Here is a 23,032-nt window from a genome sequence, read left to right as displayed (position 1 = left end):
ACTGATACCAATCAAAGAAACTGAAATAAAAAGACCTACTTGTTGAGCTGGGAGTACTACCTGCCCAAGCATGAATAAGCAAATGCTTCATGTTAAAACAGTGAGGTCAGGAGACATTCAGGATCAAGCAGAAAGGGTAATAATTATATTTATACTCCCATTACATTATAACTTTGATCTGTAGAGATTCACAATGTTTACAGAGTATGCCTGCCTACAGTATACCTACTAACTGGGTGTATGCACTTAATGTGTCTGTCACGTCTTCTCTACCAAACTTTTAAAACCAAACTAAAAATTTTGTATGCCAAACCTGAAAAAGATACGCCAGAAAAAAAAAGTGATTAAAACTTCTATATGCTAACTGTATGACTATAAGATCACACCTACTTCCACCAGCCCTTCAATCTCTTAAAAAAAAAAAAAAAAAAAAAAACACTAAACTAAGTTAAAGATTTGTTCAACTTTTGCTTATCTACCAACCAAGTGACCCTTGCTTTTTACAAGTTCTACTGGAATATAAGTATAACTCATGCCAAAACTACAACATAAGTGTTTGTAATATAAGCTTGTCAATAAAAAGAGATCTTTGCTGACCACCACAATGCCCTCAAACCAACAATGATCTTTATAAGATCAATGAGCTTTATAAGAAGCTAGGATAGTTGTACCCAATCACCTAACTCACAGCAATATCTCTGACATGATGCAAGAATTTAAAGATAATCCCTATAAAGTATAATATGGTAATATCTCCATCAATGATGAAAATAAGTTCCAGAAATATGCCGCCTTATCAGGAACTTTGTTACAGAAGGACAAAGAGTTTAAGAGGGCAGGATCACATTTCAAAGATGCTATATGTTGGAAGGGCAATTCCTTCCTCGGTTTCCAATTCCAACCCACAAGATGCCCAGCTACTCCCTCTCTTCCTGAGACCCAATTGATCATCTTTCCTTGCCACTGCTTCTTTCAAAGAATCTACTCCAAGAATTTGTTCAAAATTTTCATAAACAGATGGGAAGAATGGGGGGGGATAGGCAAAATGGGTGAAGGGGAGTGGGAGATATTGGCTCTCAGTTACAGATAATTAAGTCACAAGAATAAAAGGTACTATATAGGAAATAATAGTCAAAGATACTCTAATAGTGTTGTATGGTGACAGATAGTAGTTACACTCATGGTGAGCATAGCCTAAAGCAGAGAGATGCTGAATCACTATGTTAAACACCTGAAACTAATGAAACATTGTGTCAACTATACTAAGTCTAAAAAACTTAAAAAATAATGATGAAAAAGTTCTAAATACTGTGAGAATTACTAAAATGTGACATGGAGACAAAAGAACGCAAATGCTATTAGAAAAATGGGGCTAAGACACTTGCTTGACATAGGATTGCCACAAACCTTCAACTTGTAAAGAAACACAGTATCTGTAAGGCACAATAAAGCAAGTGAAGCAAAATACGTGTGTATATACATGTGTGTTCATATCAGGTCATGATCCTGGGATCCTGGGATCGAGTTCTGCATTAGACTCCCTGTGGGGAGCCTGCTTCTCCCTCTGCCTATCCCTGTGTCTCTCATGAATAAATAAATAAAATCTTTTAAAATAAATAACATAAAACCACTCACTGAACACTGTGCTAAGTACTTTGCATGCTCTCTTTTTCACTTCCCCCTCAATTCCATGAGGAGGATACACCATTAGCCCTCTACTACAAATGTAGGAGAGAAGTTGGCCGAGGACATGGTAGCAAAAATTTAACCCCAGGTCAGACTATAAACCCAATCTCCTTCCACTCACACTTCCACTCTTCTAAGTTCTTTTATCTTTTTAATGGTTACAAATCACTCAAGTCCTTCTCAGCTGATCCTGTAACAAAGCATCTGCCTTGAGCAGATGAATGCTTGAATGCTCTTTGCTCTCCTTCTCAGGCCCATCAACCTCTTTTAAGTTAATAAACTAAGAGCCTACAGTGTACAAGGTAGAGAAAATCAAAATATGTAAAGCACAGTCTTCATCTTCAAAATATTCTTATGGACCCCTAGGAACTAGGAGTAAACTACCACACCACTATTAAAATTAGTAAACTACCGGGATGCCTGGGTGGCTCAGTAGTTGAGCATCTGCCTTTGGCTCAAGTCATGATCCCAGGGTCCTGGGATCAAGTCCTGCATCAGGCTCCCCACAGTGAGCCTGCTTCTCCATCTGCCTATGTCTCTACCTCTCTATGTTTGTCATGAATAAACCCTTAAAAAAAAAAAACAACTTAGTAAACTACTATTAAGAATGGACGCTTCTATAAGGAAATACCATCAAACATCAGAAAAGTTCGATTTTCAAGTAAAACAGATATCACTCATTTAAAGGACCAAAACTTTTCTTAAAGTTAAACACCTCAGGGGTGCCTGGCTGGCTCAGTCAGAAGAGACTGAGACTTAACATTGAGAGGCACCAGCGTGGCTCAGTGGGTTGGGCATCCAACTCTTGATTTTGGCTCAGGTTGTGATCTCAGGGTTGTGAGATTGGGCCTGGTGATGGGCTCCCAGCTCAGAAGTCTGCTTGAGATTCTCTCCCTCTCCCTCTGTACTCCTCTCCCAAGCCATACATTTTCTAAACAAATCTTTTTTAAAAAATGTTTAAAAAAAAAAAAAAAAAACAACCTAACGATTAAATTTACTAATGTGCAGAATATTTTACATACAGTTAGAATTTAGTCTTCACCAAAACCCTGTACTACCAATGGCCCCATTTTAAAAGAATAGAACATTAAGCAGAGTATCCAAGTTATTTGCCCTAAGTCATACAATTAGTAAATGGTAGGGGTCATGATTAATATGCAGCATGTACTTGTCTATTTAGCCTGGTGATACACTTATCACTGATTCAAACATTTACTGTCCACCTACTACATGCATAACATTGTGTTGAGAAATAAGGGCAGTTAACAAGATAAGGTATTCATGAAGCTTACCTTCTGGTTAAAAAACAGATAAATAAGAAAGTAAATGAGATAATTACAGATTGTATAAAATATTCTAAAGGAGGGACGCCTGGATGGCTCAGCGGTTGAGTGTCTACCTTCGGCTCAGGTCGTGATCCGGGGGTCCCGGGATCGAGTCCCACGTCGGGATCCCTGCATGGAGCCTGCTTCTCCCTCCTCCTGTGTCTCTGCCTCCCTCTCTCTCTCTCTCTCTCTCTCATGAATAAATAAATAAAATCTTTTAAAAAATATATCTAAAGGAAATCTGGAAGGTGGTGTGAGAAAGTAACTTGGAAAGGCTTACCTGTTATGGCCTCTTGTAGTTTTGTTCTCAGATTGTTCCCACACAAGCTGGCCAGACAGCCAAGCTGGGGGCCAGAAAAGCAGGCAGAGAGAAGACCGACCTCTCCTAGTGAAGATGATCAGAAAAGTGGCAGGGAGAAGCCCTAGTGTCATGTTTTCACAAATGTGTTGGCATTTTTCCACAAACCCTAATGAGACAGTGTTCTTTCTACTGAATAATACCGTGCCTAAGAGGACATCACCTTTGCCTGATGATTGTGGTTTCACAGCACCTTTTTAAAATCTCAACAAGTGTCTGTATACATTAACTCATCTAGCATTACAAAAGGCAACCTAATTTTAAACTGAACTTAAACCACATTATTCTACTCAGATGATACACAATTTCCAAAAGCAAATTATTGGGTTTGTTTTAAATACAGGTCCCACACGGGCTTCAACAAATTAGAAAATTATTTCAAAGAAACAGACTCATACCAGGTTTAACATGCTGAGTAGTCCCAATCCTATTTTTAGAAAGACAACACTCCTCATGTGCAACTTTTTCCAAATGATACTAACAAGGTCAAGGATCGTACCCTATCTAAAAACAAGAGGTATACAACACAGCTAGGATCTCTGATCATGGCTTACTACAAGTGGTGTGACCTGAAGGATTGATTTGTGTATTTTGCGTAGGTCTTTATGTTTATAGATTTTATATTTAAAATATTCCTGTTACTGTATTTATTGTTCTCATGTATTTGTTTTCACTCCATCCATTCATATTTTTTATATGGTAGTGTTGCATTGTACTGACAGCCTTTAAAAAAAAAAAAAAAAGTGGGGGGAATCCCTGGTGGCTCAGCGGTTTGGCGCCTGCCTTTGGCCCAGGGTGTGATCCTGGAGTCCCGGGACGGAGTCCCACATCGGGCTCCCGGTGCATGGAGCCTGCTTCTCCCTCTGCCTGTGTCTCTGCCTCTCTCTCTATGTCTCTCATGAATAAATTAAAAAAAAAACTTTAAAAATAAATAAATAAATAAAAATTTAAAAAAAAAAGTGCTTCAGGTTTTACCAGCATTTCACATTCACTGGATAATCTGAGCTCCAGAACAACCTGTGAAGAAATATGTCAGTAAAAGTATTATCTTCCCCTCTGCACAGTGGTAGGATTGGAGCTCAGAAAAGGTTAGGGAAGCCTGCACAGTACTTGGCAAGGGCAGGGCCCTGACCAGGCCTTCAGACTCTTTGTTCACGCTCTTCTCCCCACAGGATGCTACTAATTTAATACTTGAACTTTTCATGTGTCTCTCTTCACCAAACCTGGACTGTAACTGAGAGTCATACCCCTGCTGCTCTGCCAACACTCTTGCGTGCCCAAATGCAACCGGAACTCCAGTACTTTTCAGTAAACATCAACACGAGCACACGTCTCAGTCAGGACACTATTCAACGCTGGGTTTGCTCCACTGCACAAAACTTGTTAGAATACACGGCGGCCTTGAAGCATAAAGCTTAATGGAACGGACTTTTTTCACTCGGTGGGAAATTCAGTAAATGAGAAGGGTGGCTCACAGCACTAACTCACGGCTTTCCAGATTAATAATTCTGGAGGCCACCGCAAAAGACTGGATTACAGACCCCCATTCATGCCCACACCCGAAGGTGCTTAGTGTCAAAGAGAGGTAGTGAAACACAGGGAGAGGTGGGGCGGGAGTGGGCTCTCCTGTCGGCGACCCCGGGGCAGGGGTCTCCTCCGACGCCGCCTCCCGCCGGGACCCGAGGGACGAGCCGGCCGCGCAGCGCCCCGCACGGCTGGGCTGCCCCCGCCCGCCCCGGGCGCCCCCACCTGTCCGGGGCAGCCCGCACACCTTCCGGCCGCAGCGAGGGCAGAAGATGCGCGGCGGGAGCCCGCCCCTCGGCGCGGGGCTGCCCCGGCCGCGTCGGCTTCCGCCCCCCGCCCACATGGCCGCTGCAGACCGCGCCCGCGTCCGAGGGGCCCGAGAGCGCCGCAGGCGGGAGGGGGCGGCGGCGCTGCGGCTGGGGGCGGGGGGAGGAAGCGCGGCCGGCGGGCCGGGGAGGGGGAAGAGGAGGAGCGCGCCCCGGCCGGCCGCGAGGGCAGGCGGCAAGGGGAGGACGTCCGCCGGCGGCGGCGCCGCGGAGCAGCGGGCGTCTACCTGGGAGCAGAAGTACGAGCCCTGGATGCCCAGCTTGATGCAGGTAGGGCACTGGAGCTTGGCCTCGCTGCTGCAGCCGTCCGTCTCGCACACCCGCGTCTCCACGGCCGCCATGCTGCCTGGCTGCTGGAGGAGCGCCTCACCGAGGAAGAGGAGGAGGGGGAGGAGGGAGGGCAGAGGAGGGGACGGAGGCCGAGGCGGGGGAGGAGCTCGGCCCGCCGGGCCTGGGCGCGGAAGCAGGAGGAGCGCCCGACCGGCCGGGACCACGCTGCGCGCCCCGCCCCCGCCCCGCGCGCGCAACTGGCGCCCCGCCCCGCCCCTCGCCCCGCCCCTCGCCCCGCCCCCGCCCGCGGCCCCGCCTCCCCGCGCGCGGCGCGCACGTGGGGGCTGAGAGGCAGCCGGGCGGGCGCCTCCACCCGCTCCACGCGGACTCGCGCGCGTCCCGGGCGAGCGGAACCTCCCGGCGCCGGGAGGGCGAGGCCAGGTGCGGCCCCCGGGGAGGGGCCCCCACGTCCCGCGCTCTCCGTACCTAGACAGCGCGCGGCCGCGCCTTGGGATCGCAGGGTCCTCAATGTCCCCCCACCCGCGAGCAGCTGCAAAGGACACCTCGCTCCTCTGCGTTGGTCCACCCGGCAGCTCCTTGGAAGAGGAAAGTGATTCCCTTTTCAAAGTTGTGTTTCTCTCGGGTAGTGTCGGCTCTGAGGCCTAAGGACCACCACTCAGTCATTCACAAAAAGGGGAGCCCGAGAGCTGTCAGGAGGAGCTGGGCTGAGATTTGCATCAGCCCCCCCCCCCCCCCCCCCCCGTGCCTGATGTTTTCTCACACTACCTCCCCCACTCACGATGTACAATGCTAGTAACACAACAACTACTGGATATTAAAAAAAAAAAAAAAAAGCAATCATCTTCTCTATTATCCGAGCTGATTGTTCGAAAGGTGAATAGGGGAGAATTCTGTTAACCGTGAAACATCAGGGTTCAAAGGAGCTTTAGAGGTCATCTGATGCAACTTGTTGCCTAAATCTCTTCAACTAAATCCCAGATCTGCCATTTTCTAACTTGTGCTCGAATACCTCCTGCCACCAGGGAAGGGAGAGGAACCAATACTTGCTGATCATCAGCTAAGTGTTGTGAACTCCGTGTTAATCTAATCCGTAATTTTTTTTTTGATCTTACGTATTTGATAGAGGAGAAAGACTCTTTTCAATAAGTTTTGCTGTCTAAGCAATACAGATAAATAATGTAATAAAATCAAATACATTTTTTTAAAGATTTTATTTATATATTTGAGACAAAGGAAGAAAAGAGCAGAGGGGGTGGGGACAGAGGGAGAGGGGGAGAGAGGAGCAGGGATACAGGGCTCAATCCTAGGACCCTGGGATCCTGACCTGAGTGGAAGGCAGTTGCATAATGGACTGAGCCACCCAGGTGACCTCAAATACATTTTTTCCCTCAAATACATTTTTTTGTAAAGAATTTATTTATTTATGCATGAGAGACATAAAGAGAGAGAGAGAGAAAGAGAGGCAGAGACACAGGCAGAGGGAGAAGCAGGCTCCATGCAGGGAGCCTGATGGGGGGACTCAATCCCAGGTCTCCAGGATCAGGCCCTGGGCTGAAGGCGGCACTAAACCGCTGAGCCACCCGGGCTGCCCCCTCAAATACATTTTTAAAAGTTACACCTAAGCAAGAAGAACTCAACTACTAAATATATATGTGTATAGATGCATGTGCGTTATATGATACATATGTGTATATGTATATATAAAATATTTTTTTAACAAAAACTGGACCATTCCAGGCAGAATCTTTACATGCTTTCTTCAGTTATTGCATCGTGAACTTCCTTTACTGTCATTAAATACAGTATAATTTAATTTATTATTGATTTAATTATTAAATCATTAAAATTTTGACTTAATTATAATAAAATGTACCACATAATTTTAATGTCTGCATAATATTCTACTGTACGGATAATTTGCTGGACCAAGTTCACTAATAATAAACACTTAAGTTATTTATAATTGTTATATATTATAAGCAAGGCTTCAGTGAATACCCTTTTAGCTAGAACTTTGTGTACATCCTTATTTACTTGGCATATATATATATATATAAATATATATATTTTTTTTAAAGTAGGCTCCATATGGAACATGGAACCCAACATGGAACTCAAACTCACAACCCCAGACCAAGGCCTAAGCTGAGACCAAGAGTGAGATGCTTAACCTATTGGCCACCCAGGTCTCCGGAAGATATATTCTTAAAAATGGAATTACTTCATCAAAGTAAAAAATTTGTCAAATTTTCCTTTAAAAAGCATATACAAATTTATAATCTGGTCAGAACTAGTCTGACATATTATTTCCTGAGACTTTACTAGTGCTGGTTATTATCTATTTTTGATACTTGTCATTTTGATAAATGGAAAATTGTATCTTTTTGATAATAAGGCTGAACATTTTTCTCTAATTATTAACATTTGTATGTTTTCCCCTATGTGTTTGCTATTATTTGTCCATTTTTCTTTTTTTCAGAATAGTACTTAAAAAAGAAAAAATCAAGACAAATTGACCACATTACAATTACCTAAACACATCAATGCTTCATTTGCCATGGTTACCATCAGTCCTTATCCATAGGCATATTCAGTGTTCACATATTTGCAGTTATTGATAAAACTTTTTATTCTACATTTTCACATAAGATTATGCCATGGATTCATCTTAGATTTAGGAAAAACACAAAGTACTATTCCTTTTCTACCTGACAGCTCTATATCTGTTTGAGATTGTCATGTCTTATGGTTTGTCAGTCTTAACTGCATCCCCTTATATCTTGTAGTATGTTTAGCTCCCTTGCAATCTTTTTCCATCCAATCTGGAGGAATTCCAGTTTGTTGTCCCCTGATAGGTTGTGTTCAGATTAAGCTAAACAAATAGAGGAACAGGAATTATTGAAAATTCTAGTCGAAAAGACCCCAGGGTTCTTCTCAGGCTAGGAAAGACTGGAAAAGCAGGAGACTCCTGCTTTTGCTGGCTATCTGCTCTGGAAGCTACTCTGTCCTTCCACCTTTGGAAAAGCAATGCTGTGGGGCAATTAAGAGCACTGATGTTGCATTAAGATAGGCAGACCTGGGCTGAAACCTCTACCTCCAACTCTCCTTCCTTAATCATGTTTCCATGAGCCACTTATTTTTTTTTAATATTTTATTTATTCATGAGACACACACACATACACAGAGAGAGAGAGAGAGGCAGAGACACAGGCAGAGGGAGAAGCAGGCTCCAAGCAGGGAGCCCGATGTGGGACTGGATCCCGGGTCTCCAGGATCACACCCTGGGCTGAAGGCGGCGCAGCCACCCAGGCTGCCCCTCCATGAGCCACTTATTTAAGCTTACTTTCCATATCTACAAAATGCAGGCCAGAGTAACCTACCCATAGAGTTTTGCAATGCTCACATTGGAAAGATTTTATGAAGTGCTTAGGAATCCCATAAGTGATACTTAGCCTTGTCATTGGCTTCTCCTTCCTTGGTCCTCCTCACCCCCCACAAAACAAGCTGTTGAGTGACATAAACTCCCTAAGACCACCTTTCTAGCTATTCTTAAAATAATTATCCAGATCTCTTTTGTTTAACCATAAAAAAGTGACAAAATAGGAGATTTTTACAAAATTATGTCAGAGTCCCTGTTTTATTCTTCTCTTCCTTCTGAGATTTTAACTCAAAGTCCCCATTGGACATTTATTCTTGTTTTAATTCCTGTGGGCAAAGTTCAGCCAACCCACTTCCAGAAGGAAGAAGGGACTTTAGAATCTCAGTGAGAATTTGGCATTTATAAGGAATCTTTTTGGGGCACCTAGGTGGCTCAGTTGGTAAAGCATCTGCCTTCCACTCAGGTCATGATCCCACGACCCAACGTCCAGGCTCCCTGCTAAGTGGGGAGTCAGCTTCCCTCTACCCCTCCTCCTGGTCATTCTCCCTCTTTCTCTCTCTCTCTTTCTCAAATAATCTTTAAAATATAGGTATCACTCAACTGTAAAGAAAAAAAAAATCCTTTTGTACTTGTTTCCTGGGACTTCTGCAGAAAGAGAAGCACTTTTGAGATTATGTCTAAGTCCAAAGCCATCTCTCCAACTAGCTACTATATTTCCAGTGTCCATGGACATTTCAAATCCAACTTGGCCAAAAGGACCAATTAATCTTCTATTTAGCCACTTTTGCCCTTTAAATCTGCTTTTTCTCCTAAATTCTTTGTCTGGCTTAGTGACATCCTTATCTACTCTTGTCTCCCAAATTAAAAATTAGGCCCTTTCTCTTCCTCATCCCCCCACATCAAATGAATCACTTGTGTTGTAGATTTTAGCCTCTAAATATTTTTTTAATGTGTTTTCTCTATTCTTATGGCTGCAGCTTTAGTTTAGGCCATTTTAAGCCTTTGCATAGACTATTACAGTAGCTTCTTAACTGCCTTTAATCCATTGAATCTACCCTGCCATCAAGCTGATTGTTCTCCGAGATAAATCTGATCATGGCTTTCCACTGCTTAAAATCCTTCACTAATATGGGGCTTGGAGAGCTGGAGCCAGGGTCAAAAGTTGGCCAGAGCCTGCAGAGTTGCTGGCAAGTAAATAGTCAGGACTAAGGAGATCTGTGGACCACGAAGGCCAAAGCTAAGAACACAGTCAAAGAAATAGGGGATTTGGTACATAAAAGGGAAATGAGGGGCACCTGGATGGCTCAGTGGTTGAGCCTCTGCCTTTGGCTCAGGGCATGATCCCACGGTCCTGGGATAAAGTCCTGAATCAGGCTCTCTTCAGAGAGCCTGCTTCTGCCTCTGCCTCTCTCTCTGCCTCCCTGTGTCTCTCATGAATAAATAAATAAAATTAAAAAAAAATATATATATATATATATAAAAGTTGAAGGCTAGGGTGAATCATGTGGTGGTGTATTGAAATTAGAAATATTGATGTGTGGGACGCCTGGGTGGCTCAGCAGTTGAGTGCCTGCCTTTGGCTCAGGGCGTGATCCTGGTCTGGGGATCGAGTCCTGCATCGGGCTCCCTGCATGGAGCCTGCTTCTCCCTCTGTCTGTATCTCTGCCTCTCTCCCTGTGTTTCTCATGAATAAATAAATAAAATCTTTACAAAGAAAAAGAAATATTGACGTGAACTCAAGGTTTTGATTAATAAATAGATATAATATGGACATGTGTATATGTAGGTATATGAAGTTCTGACCACTAAGGATACTTAGAGGCAATAAGCATGCTTAATTTTCAGATCTTGAAATACTATTCTGTACCAAATACTATTCTCTACTAAAAGGAATCAGATCTCCTTGGAGAGCTGGCTCATTCCAGAAGCAGAGCAGGGAAAGTACAAGTCTGGAAAGTCTCATTGTACCAGAACATAAGGTAGAGCACAAAAATTATGGAGACTAGAGGAAGGACACAGTAGCCAAGTTGAGGCATCTCCCACTGGCCAAACTGAATACAATTTGAACACCAGAATAAATAATGATAGTATGAGATGATAACCAACTGAAAAAAATAGTATTCCATGAGTCCTAACTGATAAAAATACATTAAATAAACAAGCAAATGAATGGGAAAAGTAAGCACTTCTTTACAACAGACTGTCAACTTAGAAATTGGAAAAAATCTGAGAGCTTTTATTCTAAGATGAGGAACAAGACAAGGATGTCCATGATCATCACTTTTGTTCAACATAGTACTAGAAGTCCAATCAGACAAGAAAAAGACATAAAAAGCATCCAAATTGGAAAGGAAGAAGTAAAACTTTCACTATTTGCAGATGACATGATACTATATATAGGAAATCCCGAAGACTACCAACGATCTATTAGAACTGATAAATGCATTCAGTAAAATTACAAACTACAAAATTAATTACGGAAATCTGTATACTTCTATACACTAATAACAAAGTAGCAGAAAGAGAAATTAAGAAAATAATCTCATTTACAATTGCACCAAAAAGAATAAAATACCTAGGAGTAAACTTAACCAAGAAGGTGGAAAGACCTATACTCTGAAACTTTAAGACTGAAAGAAATTGAAGAGGACACAAACAAATGGAAAGATATTCCATGCTCATGGATTGAAAGAATTAACATCACTAAAATGTTCATACTACCCAAAGCAATCTATAAATTCAATGCAATACCAATTAAAATACCAGTAGCATTGTTCACAGAATTAAAACAAATAATCCTAAAATTTATATACAGCCACAAAAAACTTTGAAGAGTCAATGCAATCAAGAAAGAACTGGAGATACCACAATCCCAGATTTCAAGATACATTACAAAGCTATAACAATCAAAACTGGTATATAATACTGGCACAAAAATAGACACATATGTCATTGGGAACAGGATAGAAAGTCTAGAAACAAATCCATACCTGTATGGTTAATTAATCTATGACAAAAAAGGCAAGAATATACAATGGGGAAAAAACAGTCTCTTCAATAAATGTTGGGAAAACTGGACAGCTACATGCAAAAGAATGAAATTGGACCACTTTCTTACACCATACACAAAAATAAACACAATATGGATTAAAGACCAAAACGTGAGTCCTGAAACTATAAAATTAAAAGAAAATATAAGCAGTAATCTCTTGGATATCAGCTGTAGCAACATATTTATGGATATATCTCCTCAGGCAAGAGAAACAAAAACAAAAGTAAAGTATTGGGACTAAACCTACGTAAAACGTTTTTTGCACACCAAAGGAAACTATCAACAAAATAGAAAGGCAACTTACTGAATAAGAGAAGATATTTGCAAGTGATACATCTGATAAGGAGTTAATACCCAAAATATAGAAAGAATTTATACAACTCAACACCAAAAAAAAAAAAAAAAAAAATTAAAAAAAATGGGCAGAGAATCTGAGTAGACATTTTTCCAAAGAGATGTACAGATGGCCAACAGACACATAAGAAGCTCAACATGACTAATCAGGGGAATGCAAATCAAAACCACAATGAGATATCACTCACACCTGTCTGAACGGCTAAAATAAAAAAACAAAGGTATTGGCACAGATGCAGGGTAAAAGGAGCCCTCATACACCGTTGGTGGGAATGCAAATTGATACAGCCATGGTGAAAACCTGTATGGGGGTTCCTCAAAAAATTAAAAAGATAAATACCATACATACCAGTAATTCCACTACTGAGTATTTATCCAAAGAAAACAAAAACACTAATTTGAAAGGATATATTCACCTCTATGTTTATTGCAGCATTACTTCACAGTAGCCAAAATATGGAAGCAATCCAAGTGTTCATGGATAGATGAATGGATAAAGGAGAGGTGGTATATGTATATGCAATGGAATATTAGCCGCAAAAAGGGTGAGATCTTACCATTTGTAACAATATAGATGGACCTATAAGATATTATGGTAAGTGAAATAAGTCAAAGAAAGATTAATACTGTGTGATCATTTTATATGTGTACTCTAGAAAACAAAACAAATGAACAAATAAAATGCAGAAATAGAAAGAACAAACTGATGGTTGCCAAAGGGGATATTGGAGGGAAGGGGCAAAATGGATGAAAGGGAGTGGTAAGTACAGCCTTCCAGTTATACAATGGGATAAAGTCATTGGGATCAAAGTACAGCATAGGGAATATAGACAAAGGTATTGAAATAGCTTTGTATGGTGACAGATGGTAGCTATGCTTGTAATGAGCATAATATAATGTATAGAGTTGTCAAATCACTATGTTGTACATCTGAAACTAATGTAACATTGTGTGTCAACTATACTTCAATTAAGACATTAAAATAAAACTAGAAAAAATAAATAATGGAAAGAATAACAGAGCTAGAAAATCACCATACAGCAATCATTATAGCAGTGATTTATTCTGGCCAGAATCATCAACAGATGCTAAAATAAATGGACACTTTGACTAAGTGAAAGGTTCTTAAGGAACAGGATATTTCCATCATCTCAATTGAACTCCCTACAAAATATTTATTACTTAAAAAGACAAAATAGGGGTGCCTGGATGGCTCAGTCAGTTGAGCTTCTGACTCTTGATTTTGGCTCAGGTCATGGGATGGAGCCCTGCATCAGACTCCATGCTCAGCAGGGAGTCTCCTTGAGATTCTCTCTCTCCTTTGCCCTTTGCCCCTCCCTCCACTCACGTGTGCATGCATACATGCCCTTTCTTCCTCTCTCTAAAATAAATAAATCTTTAAAAAATAATAAAAAAGAAGAACTTCACAATGAGAAACCTTTCAGATACTCTCTTAACTGTGTTATCAAAGTTAAAATCACCAGTAATAAGACAAATTGACTTTGTGCACCTTCTGATATGAAACAATGAGAACACAATATATCTTCTGTGATGTTCTTGGCAGAAATGCATAATTGATTCTATTAGGAAACATCAGTTGAACCCAAACAGAAAACAATCTACAATATAAATGATCTGTGCTCTTCAAAATGTCAGTATCCCAAAGAGGAAGATTTAAAGAAGTCTCCCAGATTGAGAGACTAAAGAGACATGACAACTAAATGGAATGCCTAAACCTGGGCTGGATTTTGGATAAAAAGAAAAAAATGGTCTTGCCATAAAGGAAATACAAAGATAGTACTGTATCCTTAAGAATTTCCTGATTTTGACAGTTATATTGTAGTTACAGTATTGGTTCAGCATATATATGAATATATAATTATATATGAATATTCTGAAAGACAGAGAAAGTAAATAAGACATTTGTGGTAGAATGTTAGCAGTTAGGGAACCTGGGTATACCAGCCTTCTTTTTACAATTCTTGTAACTTTTCTCTAAGTTTGAAATTATTTCAGTATAAAAGAAGGTTTTGTAAGTTCTTTCTAGATGCTCATGACCTGCAGGATCAAGCCCAAACCTTTGTGTATACCCCTTGCCTAACTCATTGGTCTCATCTCTCATTACTTTTCATGCCATGGCCTTGACCCTTCAGCAATAACAAACCACTCTTGTTTCCCTAAACACACAATGCTATTTCATTCTTCCATGTTCTTATACATGCTGTTCTCTCTGCCTCAACTGCCTTTCCCTACCTTTTTTTTTTTTTTTTTTTTTTTTTTTTTCGCCTTTCCCTACTTAATTTCTTGGTAAAGTTGCTATTTCTTCAAGATCCAGCTCAGACATCACTTCACCCATTAAACTTCAGTGACTTCAGTTCTAGCTAATCAGTACCTTCTCAGTGCTACCTCTAAGCCAGGCATAAAGTACTATTATTGCAATTGACAATAATTTTAAGTAGTATTTACTGAAGACTTAATTTATGCTAAGCACGAAGAGATCACAGCATCCATCTATTTATGCTCAGCATATAGTAAGTAAGTATAGATGCTAATGGGGTCACTTTTAATCTTCACAATGACCCAGTAAGTGGCTTAGCCTGGACTTGAGCTCAAGTCTGAAAGTCTGAAAGTCTGACTATAAATCCCTTGCTCTAAACCACTATACTTCATTGCCTATAATTTTCATCTGTCTTTCTTACTAGACTGTGACATGAAGGTTTCTTGTGACCTGAAGGTTTATATCTTGTTTTTCTCGCTATTCCCAATCGTTACCACAATCACAATGCTTACTAAATGTTGTGCTCACTAAATGTTTTTCCTTAAGTTTTTGGTAAATATGAATTATTTCAGATATACAAAAAAAAAAATCATGTATGTGTGTTTCGAGAAAGAAAGAGAGAATACCTAGTGTATTAGTTAGAACCCAGGAAGAAGCAGATGACATTCTCAAGCTGGATAATTTGGGAAGAGTGAAGGATTTCATAAAGGGACTATGTACCAAGGCAAGTCAGTGTCAGAAAAATGACAGAAATGCAGTAACTTTGCAATAGACAGTTAACAATGGGGAAGATTTCCATTGAAAGAAATGGCTTGAAGGAGTGAGGGACCCAGGCAAATACCAAAACTTAGAGTAAGCTGGGAGGAGAGGGCCTCTGACAGGAGCTGTGATCGTTGCCTAAGAGACCTAACCAACCCAAAGCAACCCTAAAGTCAGGAATCTAAGACCTCATTCTCTTCCCTCCTTCCTTCCAATCCTTTAAAAGCTAATAGGATAAGAAGCCCATGGATCTACAAGTGGACCCTGTGAGTAATCCCCTCAGGGCAGAGGGCTGGATTGAGAAGGGTGGAGCATATCCACAGGGGCAAATGGAAGAAAATCCAGAACAACATTGTACCTATCACCCATCTTCAGAAATGGAATATGGCCAATATAGTTGAAGTGCTCAGTGTATCCCTCCCCAGGTAGCTCCCTCTCTCCTGAGGGGAGTCATTATCCTAAAGTTGGTTTTATTGTTCCCATGATTATCTCCAAATTTTATAGTGGCTTTATATTGTTTGTAGTCTTATCTTACCTTCATTCTTCATTATGATTGTGACATCCATCTTTGTTGACACTTACTGCTTGAGGTTGTTTATATTTCCTATAATATAGTGTTCTGTTCTCTGAAGATGCCACAATATACGCATTCTTCTGCTGATAGACATTTACTTTGTCTTCTACATTGTGCTCTTACAATCAGTATGGCCATAAAGATTCTTAGACTTCCACATAATATGCTGTTTAAAAAAAAAATAGAATAATGGAGTTTTCTGACAAGGACTCTTCTTTGCCCTGTCATATCCTTGTATTAGAAAAAACATGGTATGAACAATGTGTTGGGAGTCAGAAAACTGAGCTCCATGTATCTAGTTTCTAACTTTGTCTTGTGCAAAATAAGGAAAATCTTTGAGCTTTGTTTCTTCATCTGTAAAATATGAAAATCAAATGAGTTGGTGCCTATGAAAATACTTTGTAAACTAAAAAGCACCATATGAATGTAAAAGATTACTGCTTATTGTCTGCCTCCTCTTCTATAACATGTCCTGTGAAAGCAGAAAGCTTGTCTCTTGTTTGTTTGCTGTTGTGTCCCAAGTATCCAGAATGAGGGCTGGTACAGAATAGGCATTGCATTAATATTAATCAAGGATGGCTAACTACTATAACAATCCCAAAACTCAGTGGCTTAAGAAAAAAGTTTCTATCTCTCTTGTGTCAGAGTCAGCTATTGGTCAGCCAAGGAAGCCCTGTCTTCTTAGACATCAGAGATTCAGGATCCATCTTTTATCCCCACCACCTCATAGATTCTTGGGATCATCACTTGAGGATAGGCTGACACATAAGCATCCTTGTACATGAGAAATAACAGGCCAACCCTGGGAGTGATACACTTCACTCTAGCCCATTACACTGGCCAGAAGTCAATCACTGGCCACATCATATTCCAAGTGATGCTAGAAAATGTGATCACTGGAAACAAGAGAATATGAGTTCGATCAGCATCTAGCCAGTCTTTGCTATGGCATTCAATAACTATCTGTAGAATAAATAAATGAATGAAATAGGCACGTGTCGATGGACCTAACATCCACTTTTAAAAAAAATTGTTTTAAATACCTTAATATTGAATTTGTGTTAGCTAAAATGACTACAGCATTTTCACTGTGTGTGGATAAGGTCCAGTGAGAACCTAGTGGCTTCTCAGAGGTGGGGTCTGGGGAGATTAGTTAGCAAATGCTGCTGCTGCCCTATTACTAGACCTATCCTCTAATAACATCATGGCCATGCCTACTTTCCTTAGGAAACAGAGCCAGAAGCTCCTTCTCCTCAACTCTTGCTTTCAAAATCTCACATGGATGGCCTATAATTTCAATCAGCTGGCCAAAAGACTACTTCTTTTTTATTCCATTCTCAAGCAACAAGGGTTCTACTTCACAATTTGCATCATCCCCACCACAATCTTCCTCACAGATGAACATGTTGGATCAAGTGAATGCTAAAGTTTCTGAGGTTAGACCTTAAGAAAGCTGCAGCTTCAACTTTAACTTCTCTTGGAATACTCCCTGTTGGTGCCTAACCACTATGCAAGAAGTCTAACTTCCTTGAGACTTCTGTTTTAGGCTCATATTTCTTTTTTTTTTTTTTTTTTTCTGGATAGCCACGTAAAAATTCAGTTTCTTGGGATTGGACATATAAATGTGAAGGTAAAACAATACAGGTTCTAGATAATAACATCAGAAAACATCTCTGTGACGTTATAGAAGGCAACAATTCCTTAAACAGGACACAAAAGCTTCATTTTTTGAAGTCCACCCTTTTCCTTCTGCTCTGCATGCTATCATCTTAAATGAAGGATCCATCTGTGAGTGTATTTATGTCTTGACATTATTAAATGATATTAGTCTATTTGTCTATCCCTTGCCTCTATACCGTACTGAATATAACTCCGTATTAAGATTTTTTTTTTATTTTTATTTATTTATGATAGTCACACAGAGAGAGAGAGAGACGCAGAGATATAGGCAGAGGGAGAAGCAGGCTCCATGAACCGGGAGCCCGACGTGGGATTCGATCCCGGGTCTCCAGGATCACGCCCTGGGCCAAAGGCAGGCGCCAAATCGCTGCGCCACCCAAGGATCCCTCCGTATTAAGATTTGATATCTGAAGGAGCAAGTCTTCCTACTTAGTTTTTTTTTTTTTTTTTTTTTTAAGAGATTCTCAGTAGTTAGTACCAGGCAGTATAAGAAAAGTGTCCATGGGAAGGTGAGGGGAACCCACCTCTGCAGGGCATCAAAGCTTGAAGAGGTGAGGAAATAGTCCGTGCAGGCATGAGGGCCAGTGCAGCTCAGAATAGAGCATCAAAACCTAAATGGGGTGTGGAGGGAGTCAATGTGAGGGACAACTTGATGCTAAGTATCAGACCCTGATGCTGCATGCACCCCACTCAGGCTGCCACCCACACAGGGCACCTTTTCTTTAGGGGATTCCCTTTTCATCCTGCTCAAGCTCTGACAGTAGGTGTAAAAAAGATGTCTCTCCCAAGGGAGATGCCCGAGGTAGGATGTCAGAGCCCCAGCATGATGATATCTCTGCAGAATAATGGGCCTACCTGGGATGTCATGACCAGAGCACAGTGAGAAGGACATGCCCAGAGAGTGACAAGCTGGCAAGGGGAGTCAACCCCTGAGTATGTTGAGGAGGGTGCTTGCACAGCAGGACAGCTTAACATGGAAAGTCGGAGCCTAATGGAGGTAAGGTATGCATCCCTCCAGAAGTGCAGGCCAACATGGTAGTCAGAGCCTATCTGTATGAGAAGGAGATCCAGAGGGTAAGGGGGCAGATGTGGGGTGTCCAAGCCTGAGTTGGGTGAGGAAATCATACCAGTGAAGGAGAAGACTGATATGGGGTGTTGGAGTCCATGTATGATAAGAAGAAAATGCATACACAAGAGGGGAAGAACAACAATGGGGATTCTTTGTGTATACTGGATCCAACAAATAAATATGTTAAGAATAAACAAAGCCAATTTTATTTCTGTCAGAAAATGTAGTTGCAAGTAAGGAAAGGCGGAACACTGAAAAGACACCCTGTGGTGGTGAATGAAATGGGAGAAAACAGTGTGAGCTATGGTTTTCAATATATAGACATAAATATACATTTAATTGTAAGTATATGTGCGTCTATAAATATAAACATTCCCTAGCTCTATCCACTGAGTGAGGCTGAGACCTGCATCATCCCAATAGAAGGATCTTACCTAGTGCCAGATTTTGGATTCTAAATATCAGTCTCTGGCAGCCCGGGTGGCTCAGCGGTTTAGCGCCATCTCCAATCGAGGGCCTGATCCTGGAGACCCAGGATCGAGTCCCATGTCACGCTCCCTGCATGGAGCCTGCTTCTCCCTCTGCCTGTGTCTCTGCCTCTCTCTCTCTCTCTCTCTCTCTCTCTCTCTCTCTCTCTGTGTGTGTGTCTCTCATGAATAAATAAATAAAATCTTAAAAATAAATAAATAAATAATCAGTCTCTGCTAAAAAGAACCAAAATAATAAGAGTAATAGATTATAGCCCATTAAATAAAGTAGGAAATAATGATTCATAAATCATTCACTGCTATAAAAGTATAAATGAATAAATTGCCCATTTGATAAATAAAATTTTTACATGATTTTAATATTTCCCCACAAATTCTTATTAATCACAAAGGAGGAAAAGTAACTTCAGAGTTGACAAGCTCAACAGATGCCTCCTTAATCAAGTAATCAAACAAACATCATCAACAAAGGGACAAATAGAAATGTTGGGGCTTTATATACTGTTACTGGTTTATATAAATTTGGGATTGGGCATCATCTAACATACAGAACAAAATACCCTCAGAACCAAGAGGATCACCCTCTAGGACCCTTCAGATAGGCTACATTCTATCTCCACTACCACTTCCTCACCACGACCATCCCCCCTTTTTTTCTCTTTTCTTTACTTTTTTTCTTCTTCTTTGTATTTGGTTTTTGGCTTTTTATTTTTATTACTTTGTTTTAAAATAGACTTTTCCCTTTAGTCATCCCTTTGTTTAATTTTGTTCTGTTCTTCTTTTTCTTTTATTTTCTAGTCTCTGACCTCTTCAGAATCATTTAGGGTTTATTTCACTTGGGTCATTGTTGATATTTTTGACTCAGCCCACTCAGACAGCCACTCTGCACTGGACAAAATGACTAGAAGGAAGAATTCACCACAAAATAAAGAACAGGAAAAAATACTCTCTGCCACAGAGTTACAGAATTTGGATTTCAATACGATGTCAGAAATTCAATTCAGAAATACAATTATAAAGCTATAATTGGGACCCCTGTAAAAAAAATAAAAAGAGAGAGCCCAAAGAAACAATCCACAAGGGGATCCCTGGAAGGCTCAACGGTTTGGCCCCTGCCTTCCGCCTAAGGCATGATCCTGGAGTCCCGGGATCAATTCCCATGTTGGACTCCCTGCATGGAGCCTGCTTCTCTCTCTGCCTGTGTCTCTACCTCTGTGTGTGTGTGTCTCTCATGAATAAATAAATATAATCTTAAAAAAAAATCACAAAACAAGGGACTGAATAGGTAATACGATAACAGTAAATTCATTTTTTTCAGTAGTTACTCTGAACGTGAGTGGACCAAATGATCCCATCAAAAGATGCAGGGTATCAGACTGGATAAAAGAGCAAGACCCAAGCATCCCTGGGTAGCTTGGTGGTTTAGTGTCTGCCTTCGGCCCAGGGCATGATCCTGGAGTCCCAGGTTCGAGTCCCGCATCAGGATCCCTGCATGGAGCCTGCTTCTCCCTCTGCCTGTGTCTCTGCCTCTGTCTCTCTCTCTCTGTCTCTCATGAATAAATAAATAAATTTTTTTTTTTTTTTTTAAAAGAGCAACCCATGTATTTGCTGTCTACCAGAGACTCATTTTACACCTAAGGATACCTTCAGCCTGAAAATGAAGGGATGGAGAAACATTTACCATTCAATTGATCCTCAAAAGAAAGCTGGGGTAGCAGTCCTCATATCAGATCAATAAAGTTCATACCAAAGACTGTAATAAGAGATGAAGAGGGACACTATATCATACTTAAAGGGTCTATTCAACAAGAAGACCTAAAATCATGAATATTTATGCCTCTAATGTGGGAGCTGCCAAGTATATCAATAAATTAATAACTGAAGTAAAGAGATATGTAGATAATACACTAATAGTAGGAGACTTCAACACAGCACGTTCAGCAAATGACAGATATTCTAAGCAGAACATCACCACAGAAACAAGGGCCTTAAATGATACACTGGACCAAACAGATTTCACAGACACATAGAGACCTTTCCATCCAAATGCAACTGAATACGCATTCATCTCAAGTGCACATGGAACTTTCCCAGAATAGACCACATACTGAGTTACAAATCAGGTCTCAATCGATAGCAAAAGATTGGGATTGTGCCCTGCATATTTTCAGACCACAATGCTCTGAAACTAAAACTCAATCACAAGAAGAAATTTGGAAGAAACTCAAACACATGGAGGTTAAAGAGCATCCTACTAAAAGATGAATGGGTCAGCTAGGAGATTAGAGAAGAATTAGAAAGATTCACAGAAACTAATGAAAATGAAGATACAACCATTCAAAATCTTTGGGATACAGCAAAAGCAGTCCTAACAGGGAAATACATCACAATACAAGCCTCCCTCAAAAAATTGGAAAAAAAAACTCAAATACACAAGCTAACCTTGCACCTAAAGGAATTGGAGAAAGAAGAGCAAGTAAAGCTTGCGCCAAGCAGAAGAAGAGAGATAATAAAGATTTGAGCAGAACACAATGAAATAGAGACCAGAAGAACTGTAGAACAGATCAACAAAACCAGGAGTTGGTTCTTTGAAAGAATTAATAAGATGGAAAGCCTCTAACAAACCTTATTAAAAAGAAAAAAGACTCAAATTAATAACATCATGAATGAAAGAGGAGAGATCACAACCAATACCAAGGAAATATAAACGATTTTAAAAACGTATTATGAGGGCTGCCCCGGTGGCTTAGCCGCTTAGCACCACCTTCAGCCCAGGGCCTGATCCTGGAGACACAGGCTTCCTGCATGGAGCCTGCTTCTCTCTCTGCCTGTGTCTCTGCCTCTCTTTCTCTCTGTGTCTCTCACGAGTAAATAAATAAAATCTTAAAAAAAAAAAAAGTATTATGAGCAGATATATGCCAACAAATTAGGCAATCTAGAAGAAATGGATGCATTCTTGGAAAACCACAAATTACCCAAACTGGAACAGGAAGAAAGAGAAAACCTGAATAGGCCAATAACCAGGGAGGAAATTGAAGCCGTCTTCAAAAACCTCCCAAGACACAGAAGTCCAGGGCCAGATGGCTTCCCAGGGGAATTCTATCAAAAATTAAAAAAAGAAATAATACCCATTCTACTAAAGCTGTTCCACAGGATAGAAAGGGAGGGAATACTTCCAAACTCATTTTACGAGGCCAGCATTACCTCAATTCCAAAACCAGACAAGACCCCACCAAAAAGGAGACTTTTATAGATCAGTATCCCTGGTACACATGGATGCAAAAATTCTCACCAAGATACTAGCCAATAGGATCCAACAGGACATTAAGAAGATTATTCACCATGACCAAGAGGAATTTATGCCAGGAATGCAAGGATGTTTCAACACTCATAAAACAATCAACAAGATAGATCACATCAACAAGAGAAAAAACAGAAATAATATGATCCTCTCAGTAGATGCAGAGAAAGCATTTGACAAAATACAGCATCCATTCCTGATTAAAACTCTTCAAAGTGTAGGGATAGAGGAAACATTCCTCAATATCTTAAAAGACACTTATAAAAGGCCCACAGTGAGTATCATTCTCAATGGGGAAAAACGGAAAACCTTTCCGCTAAGATCAGGAACACGACAGGGATGTCTACTCTCACCACTGTTACTCAACACAGTGCTAGAAGTCCTAGCCTCAGCAATCAGACAACAAAAAGGCATTCAAATTGGCAGAGAGGTCAAACTCTCCCTCTTTGCATATGACATTATACTGTATGTAGAAAACCCAAAAGATTCCACCCCAAGATTGCTAAACTCATACAGCAATTCAGCAATGTGGCAGGATACAAAATCAATGCACAGAAATCAATGGCATTTCTATACCCTAACAATGAG

General features: G+C 40.6%; 2 protein-coding genes across 3 annotated transcripts in view; one reads left to right on the top strand and one right to left on the bottom strand.

Annotated features, from left to right (window-relative positions):
* The window catches only part of METAP1 (methionyl aminopeptidase 1), a 67,882-nt gene extending 62,190 nt beyond the window's left edge, over positions 1-5,692 (bottom strand). The window contains exon 1 of the mRNA XM_025423640.3: positions 5,447-5,692. Within this exon, the coding sequence (XP_025279425.1) occupies positions 5,447-5,560 (114 nt within the window). The 5' untranslated portion in view covers positions 5,561-5,692. The remainder of the gene's footprint in view (positions 1-5,446) is intronic.
* EIF4E (eukaryotic translation initiation factor 4E) overlaps positions 5,355-23,032 on the top strand; it is a 109,261-nt gene continuing 91,583 nt past the window's right edge. The window contains exon 1 of one of the 2 annotated variants that reach the window (XM_025423684.3): positions 5,355-5,489. Coding sequence is in view for 1 of the 2 variants with exons in the window: in XM_035709605.2 (XP_035565498.1) it covers positions 5,472-5,489 (18 nt within the window). In the remaining variant the exon portion in view is untranslated. The remainder of the gene's footprint in view (positions 5,490-23,032) is intronic. The other variant, XM_035709605.2, reaches the window with a different exon arrangement.

The sequence above is a fragment of the Canis lupus genome, chromosome 32, assembly GCF_003254725.2.
Source record: "Canis lupus dingo isolate Sandy chromosome 32, ASM325472v2, whole genome shotgun sequence".
In the NCBI taxonomy this organism is placed as follows: domain Eukaryota; kingdom Metazoa; phylum Chordata; class Mammalia; order Carnivora; family Canidae; genus Canis; species Canis lupus.
This window is presented reverse-complemented; position numbering and strand designations above follow the sequence as displayed.